The sequence below is a fragment of the Phlebotomus papatasi genome, chromosome 2 (assembly GCF_024763615.1).
Source record: "Phlebotomus papatasi isolate M1 chromosome 2, Ppap_2.1, whole genome shotgun sequence".
NCBI lineage: Eukaryota > Metazoa > Arthropoda > Insecta > Diptera > Psychodidae > Phlebotomus > Phlebotomus papatasi.
In genome coordinates this window covers 297,265-305,421 of record NC_077223.1, presented here as the reverse complement: position 1 = coordinate 305,421, position 8,157 = coordinate 297,265, and the positions used below count along the sequence as shown (strand labels likewise).

Below are 8,157 nucleotides of genomic sequence, written 5' to 3'. Positions count from 1 at the left end.
TGCTTTGCTTGGTCATTAGAAGATTAGAGGCCAGTTATAAAATTGAGCAAAATTATCCAATTGAACAATTTTTGAAACGTCATAAGATATTTTGGAGATTTGAATGACCATCGGAAGTCAAGGAACATAATATTTTATGGTATGGACTTCCTTGATGGCAAATTATCGCTTTCATCTGGGATTTTGGGACTATATATCTATATCGGAAAATTGTCTTGGAAGGAGATCTGAGACCGTAGGCACACAAAAAAAATGTTAAAAATAGTATAGGTTCCAACAAGCCTCGGCACTGTTATAGAAATCGCGCTCCTAACAACATTAGCTAAAAAACAATGCTTTGTTATTGATTTCGAGCGCACGTTGACCTCCACGATCATCGAATTAAATTCTCTCGACTTATCCTAAAGGGTCATTTTGTTGGCTATTCATGACTAAAAAATATCAGAGTGTAGCTGAAGACCTGCTAGACAGTAAGCTCGAATGAGCTTACCTTCGAGTAGCCTACGATGCGTTCATTGATAAACATGAGACTATTATTCATCCGAAATGTGGTTTTATACAAAATTTTAAATAAACTTTCAAAATTTGATTATTTTCTTACTTAACTGTACATCTACAGTTTCAATACCATTCAGTTCACATATATCTCTTAATATTTCCTGTAATTGACTAGTTTTTCCTCTTTTACAAAAATATTCTTTTCGAAAAAGAGCTAAAGTGGGGTATCTATGAACAAGGGCTTCTTTGAAATATGTTTTTTTCTACCCCTAATTTTAAATGGAACTGAGCCTTATTATAATGTATTTGAGCTTCATCATGGTTTGTGAAGCTAAATTATATCATGGTAAAATGCAGTTCTATTAAAAAAAAACGTGAAAACTCATATTTCAAAGTTACTATAGTTATAGTTATTATATAGTTATTATATAGTTATAGTTATATAGTTATTATAGTTTAGTAGTATCAAAATTTTCAATATTTTATTTCAATTGACAACGATTCCTTTTAAAAACCCTTATGATCTTCAATGACTATTTTTTCCACGGACAATTTTTCCAGGAAAACAATCACAGACCACATACTTTTCGTGGTTTTGAAGCGTATTTGGCAACAGTAAATTGAAGGGAAAATTGAGATATATAGCGATATGGTTTGCTTCAGTAAAATCTTTCTTTGCTCTTTATTTACAAATTCTTTTCTGACAACCAGCAGCTTATAATGTAAATAAAAATTTTCATGTCAAGATACCTAATGAAATTTGACATGATGAACCGTAAGTCCTAAGGAAAGGTTCTCAGGAGACACTAAGGAACACGAAAAATCTCATAGGTTTCCATCCTATAAAAAAAATGCTGTACGTGTTCTGAATGCTTATTTTTTAATACAATTTTCCATTTCTAAATAATTTAATTTTTTTTCACGTTATTCTGCAATAGTTTTCTTTATATATACTAAAAATAAATCTTTCGAAAACAATATCAAATATATTTGGTGAGCCTGATTTGATATCGATAGATTTCTTTTATGTAATAAAACCTTTTAAATATTCTTTTCCGATTAACTTGATTTTCTTCATTTTCTGAGTTTAGGAGAAAAGAAAAATCATTAAAAAAAGGGATAAAGAAAAATAGTCCTTGTGCTGCTGATACGATAAAAAAAACAATAGAGATAAATCGTCAAAATTTATTGTATAAATATTATAAAAAAATAAGAGTATAATGATATTTTTGAGATGAGTGAGGGGGAGTGAGAAAGAGTATTTGGTAAAAAAAAAGATTCCGTTTTGAATATATTATATCTCTTAAAGAATCGTAAAGTTTATATAGCGAAACTAAGGGAAAAAGAAGCAGAAAACAAGAAATATCACTGAAAAAAAGATACGCAGAAAAAGAACATATAAATTTAAATGTATAGAAAAAATGAGAATTATTTTCAAAAGGTATATAACATAATTTCTCTTGATTTCTTAGATGAAGAACAAAAATATACAACAACTCAATATGTAATTAGAAAGATGATTTTTATCCAATAATTCGCACTGATAAAAATTACTGAGAATTTATCGACAAATGAATTTCCTTCAAGAAGTATTTTTTACATTCACATGAAATCAGTTGGATGCAACTAATATTAAAGCACTAAACTGCATGAGATTTACCGTTTTTAAATGAATGCAGAAGCAAAATTTTTTCCTCCACATAATAAATTGCTTTCTAATATTAATATACAGAAATTGTGACAGAAAATTTCTATTTTCGAAAGTATATTATATAGAAAAAAAAAATTATTTAAGAAAAGCTCTTTGAATTTAAGATATTTACTTCAACAGATTCTCTTGGTTTTTTTTTATAACAATGTTTAAAAAATGATCATTTAGAAGTGAAAAAAGCAAATGATAAAACAATAACCAAATTTTTTCTCCGCATGAAAATATAACACTAATAATAATTAAACCATTAGATAATTGTGAAAACGTAGACGCAAAGAAATTATTAAATTTACAACTTTGAAAAATCCACACATCAAAAAAACTATTGATAAAAACCAAGAAGAGGCAAAAATACTGAGTACGCAAAACAAAAAAAAAACTATGAAACATTCATAGCTAAATTGGTATGGAGGAACAGAAGATGGCAAGTGAGGCACACAAGAAGAAACAAAATGAAAAGGGGGAAAACCTTTAAATTTTTCTTATCTCTGTATATACAAGAAAAAAAGTAATTCAAAAAAAGTGGAAAGCCCAACAAAAAAAGTATAAGATATGATTAATGACATAAAATATTTATATTTCACTTTAGTTATTAATTAAAACAAGAATAATAATGCAATAAAATAACGTTATCCGTTTCATCATTTTGCTTACTCTTTACCTTTATCGGTAAGTTTGTCTTTCTGTTATTTTGCAGAAGAAAGCAAATCTAAAATTATCTTAATTATTCTTAATTTTTTTTTTGGTATTATTAAAAAGAAAATCTCGAACTAGGTGAATAGAGGGAGGTGGGGTTTTTATACGGGTTTTTCTCACATTTCTAAAGGAAATTGTGTTTTGGATAGACAAAACAATTGTGGATCTAAATAAAATATTTGTAAGGAGCAGTTTCATTTAGAAATAGGCGAAAATATCGTATAGGGTGAAAAGAACGTCTATTGACACTTTAAGAACTCGTGTCAGCACCTATTGACACCCTACTCTGTACCATTTTTGATATGAAAATTGAACATCTCTGTTTATAGTAAAAGTGTATATTACAGAAAAAACGTTATATTACTTATATTTTACTAGATACATTAAATAATTTTCAACATTTTGACAAAAGTGTCAATAGGGGTTCCCTGTCGAACAGACGTTCCTCCGACCCTATCAATGTAGCCCCACGGCTCAAAGTAGGTCCACCTCCTCCCACCCTAATTTTAAAATTTCCTTTTTCATATTTTCAACTTTCTGACTTTTATCAGCTTTCTTACAACGTTCGAACACGCGAGATGATAACTTTTCTCGTCTTTTTAATCCTCCGCCAGCCACTTCTTTCTATTCGATTAAAATGCATTCACAGATGATATCTTCAATTTACTTCAAATACATTGTTCTTGGCTCACCCCAAATATTTAAATTTACTATATTGCAAATAGTTGGAAGTTTGCAAAAAATGTTATAGATTCATTACTTACACAACCTTCTACTTTGCGATTACGTACAAACGTTAGAAAGAAATAACTTAGGTAGTCAGGAAAAATATTTTCTCTACCAGGACCCAATCGTCCTTAAAGGGTTAAATTAAATTGGAAGTTCTCATAATAATATAAATCAGTTCCACAAACCAATTTTAAACCTGAATTGTATAACGATAAGGATCAGGCTCAGAACTATTTAAAATTCGAGAGAAAAAAGCTCAATTTCAAAGGTGCCCCCTACCTTCCACTAATTCTTCAACGTTATCTCAATTCAAACGTTTCCCTCATGAGACGCACTCGTTCTTCTAGAAAGCACTTAATCACCCATAATTTACGATCCAGCGTCTCATTCATCATCATAATTTGATCAAGCGGGTTCTGAAGTTGTTACCCGCAATGTCCTAGAAGAATTAAATGAAGACAAAATAGCTATTCCTGAAATCTTCAATCCGATCATAAAGTACTTACTTTGGATATCTTCTATTAATATTAACTTTCCAAACAACTATAGTGATTCGAGGAGAGATGGAACACCTTTTTTATATTCAATATTGCGGATACGTTTTGAATGCGACACAAAGACGAATATCACTGGTTTATCATTTGAAGACTCTAAATTTAAGATATCAATATTAGAAATGCCTAGATGAAAATAGTTACTTCGAAAAATAGGATATAAAAAAAAAGTTGCATTTTGAGGTACTCAAAAAAAGTGAGGGTGAGATGGAACACCCCTAACTTTACCAAATATTTATAGTTTATTTTATTAATTTAGAATAGGAGGGAAGTGATTTTAGACATGAACACTATTTCAGTGAATTTATTGGAGTTTATTGTATTTTTTTAAGTATAAATGATTTATTTTGTGAATATGTGACTCATATACTTCGATGGCAATTTTGCTGTGAGTGTATCAAGTCAGTCTTACCAGAAATTTACGGAAAATAATTTCTAAGATTTACTTGAAAAGATTTTGAAGAACATTGACTAAAATTCATACCGGAAGTATTGCCAAAACTATTAAGTTCCATTTCTCCTCAATCACCAAATACACGTATTCTTATAGCGAAATAAAAATTTTTGGCCATTTTTCAGACATCACAAAAATACAATTTCAATTTTCTCGTACAATTTTAAGGGTAGAAAGCTGTAACTTGGGGGTTTCCATTCGAATGTTGAAGGGCACAAATAGACCAAATGAGGTGCAGATCGTGAATAGGGTGTAGGCAGGAGGCGAAGTGGTCCATCTCTCCCACTGTTCCAACTCTCCTCAAATGACTATATTATTATTCATCAAATTTCTCTGGGGAATCAGTGGCGCAATAGGCAAGACTGTTGACTCTTGGGCGGATCGATTCCCTGGCTCGATTCACTGTTGTGAGTTCGAGTCCCGCCCGGTGCAAAGATCTGAATGTTTAGAAAAAGACATTTTCACTGTGATATAACGTAATAAAAATGCACCGCCTCGCCCAACAACTCCGGGAGCATGGAAGAAGCATTCACCATACTACGGGAAGGCGCTCCTGGGCGGTCTACAATGGACTTCGCAGATTCTTCCAACACGGGATATAACGCATTGTAAAAATGATTACCTTGTAATAAATACCTCGATACGATTAATAATAATCAAATTTCTGGCTGGTCCAAAGTTCAGATGATGCAAGAACTATTATTTGAATACGTTTTAGAACAGCGCTGCTAGCCTTTTGCCATTAATAACAAGCCATCTCTTCTAAAGAAGACACTATGAACGAAAGTGCAAAAGTGATTGTTCGGCTTTTATTTATAATCTGACAATTTATTAGTAAATTCAAAACTAATTAATATTACATTTCGAGTGTGTTCAAAAAATTTAGAAATTGCAAGGAGCTAACTTACATATTTGCGATTTTGAAATTTTAATGCACTTAGAAAGAGAATTTTATAAATTTTCTTATGATATGTGAGTCACTAAATTTTGTTTTTAGATTTTTTCTTCAAAATTTTACTCTGATTGCTTGAGCAATTTTGTTTTAAGTAAATGGGCATAAAATAGATATATCGTTCACTATTTGTGAAACAAAGAGATTTGGCTAGAGAAATTTAAGACACGGACCTAACTCCTAAAAAACATAGTTTGAAAAGTAAAAATTTGTGTGTTTTTATGTTTATAATGCTCATACAAATAGAAAAGACATAAGTTGTTTTTGTTATGTGATTGAATTGAGATAATTATTATTTACACAAAGTTGAATTTTTCATGCTATCTCCTGAATAATTGCTGAAAATGAGTTGGCCCCTTGTAATTTCAAAGGAACGAAATGAACAACGAAGGGTACAGATTAAACGTACGCTTCAAATCCTGGAAGACATAACTAATAAAATGAGATCACTTAATTAGATACAAATACCCATTCTAAGGTTGACAGGATCGGTCGTTTTCAAAAGAAGATATGTGGTCTTGCTAAACAGATTTCTGGTGAGACTATTAGGATGACTCCCAATCCTCTCCTTGTATCAGCGACTAGCTTCCTCAATTTCATTTCTGACCATTCTCACACCCAGGTCGTTGTGAATAGCGTCGTTCCTAATGTACGAGCATTGACTATATTCCGCAATTTAACTTGGATTGGAAATTGTGAGGGACGCTTATGTTTGAGTTGGGGGTCGAATCCGAAAGCTGGATACTATAAAATTCTAAATTAGCATTAGCATCGCTTTGTAAGAAGTTTCGCAACAGTTAACAGTCTCGAGTGTCTGTCCAACATTCAGTACAGTTCTTGATATTGCAACTTAAGCTGTGAAATTCTGCATTGCAAATGGTGCCTCCAATTTATTTATTTTTTGTCCAGATGCATACCTCAGCTTCGATGGACGATAACAAAAGTCTATAAATCTAAAGTGGAGATCTGCTATAAAGTTAAATTCAAGAATTGTCTTAAAATTGAGCTTTTATTATCGTTAGTTTTAACATACTTTGGCTTACAATAGAAAATGTGTTTATATAATATTTAGAGATTTACAGCAACTGTAAATGGAAATGGAAAAATATTAACATGAAACAAGAGAATTGGTAAATAGACATAGGTTTTGAGAAAATAATCCGTAAAAGAAAAAAAACAGAAATTTATCGCAGATTCGCTTAAAAGGACTTTATACAAAAAAATTGTACTATCTATTAAACGCCAAAGTGTCTCTCACGTGATAACACTCTCGACAAATACTTTTATCAAGTAAGCAATAACCAACCACCAATGTGCCTTGGATGGTACTCCAGAAGTTATGTTTCCTGTTGGTCGGGGGTAGATGATATGAACTGGAGGAGGTTCATTGATCTCGTCAAAGTTGTGGTTGAAGATTTCACTTGTGCCTCCAGCGAGGACTCCATTGAGCAGATTCTCAACTTCTGAGTATACAAGGGAGGATGACGTCCAGGATGGACTGCAAAACAGAATATTGAGAAGACTACATAAGAAAGAAGATAAAGAGCATCTTAACTTACTTTGAGCAACTGTGAACATTTTCGGCATTAACGGCATATACGCCAAAATTAATGGGACCACGAGTGATGTCTTGCAATACGTGGACACAGCCCCTGAAGGAATCTTTGTAGCGCCCCCCTGTGAAGTTAACAATGTCGGGAAGACCACCAACGTATAGAAATCCAGGTAAGATCATTTCCCTAGTGTTGGTAGCTTTTATCTCATCATAATCAATGTAACTGTCCAACTCGAGACTTCCCTGAAATGTAGCCCTCTTCAGAATCGCTACATGAGGCTGCCCATCGTCAATTCGCAATACGCCATTGCGAATTCGAGCCTCTTGACCGTCTAACCGAAACACAAATTCCAAATAGCCCCCTACGACTGCCAAGGCGATAAAATCATTTCCCTGGAGGGCAGATGGACGCTTCTGACCATGCCACAGAAGTAGTCCGTATGCAGATGTTGTAGAAAAGATAATAGCTAGGGCAGTTTCTTTCTGAACTGAACTATTGCTTCCTGAAAAGTAATCCAGCTCCACGAAACCATTCCCTGAAGTCTGCGCGGAAAAATCCAGCTGCAATTCTGCAGGTAGGGCATTGACATTTTTATCAAGCTATTGATCATTAAGTTAGTCCTTTTACATCCAAGAAAAAAATATGCATGAAAACTATTTTTTTATAGTACTACAATCTTAGCGGCATTTTTTTTTTATTTTTGTGATTCCTTTGGTGCTGAAAAATTATAAATAATTAACTGAAATCGAAATAAATAATTAAAAATAAGAACACTTACTTTGCTATGCATTACACAAAGAATAAATCCAAAGTAAATCAAAAAATAATCGCCTTAACTGGTTCAAAATAGATGTGCATGATGAATGGCGTAGGGGGAGGTGGGGCTACTTTGAGCTGTGGGGCTAGATTGTTATACAACTTTTTCGCCTATTTCTAAATGAAGCTGGTCCTTACAATAATTTTATTTAGATCCACAATTATTGTACCTTTCCAAATTACGTTATGTT

General features: G+C 32.4%; 1 protein-coding gene across 1 annotated transcript; it reads right to left on the bottom strand.

The window, feature by feature from the left end:
- Window positions 1–6,584: 6,584 nt before the first annotated feature.
- Window positions 6,585–7,994, bottom strand: LOC129802055 (uncharacterized). The gene is made up of 2 exons (XM_055847608.1): window positions 7,154–7,994; window positions 6,585–7,092 (listed from the first exon to the last, which is right to left on the bottom strand). Exons 1-2 carry the CDS (start codon window positions 7,327–7,329, stop codon window positions 6,849–6,851), a joined length of 420 nt encoding a protein of 139 aa, XP_055703583.1. The 5' UTR covers window positions 7,330–7,994; the 3' UTR covers window positions 6,585–6,848.
- Window positions 7,995–8,157: the final 163 nt, after the last annotated feature.

Coding starts and splice junctions, on each gene's coding strand:
- LOC129802055 (XM_055847608.1), bottom strand. CDS start 7,329: ATGATCTTACCTGGATTTCTATACGTTGGTGGTCTTCCCGACATTGTT. Junction 7,093..7,153: donor AATGTTCACAGTTGCTCAAA/GTAAGTTAAGAT, acceptor TCTGTTTTGCAG/TCCATCCTGGACGTCATCCT.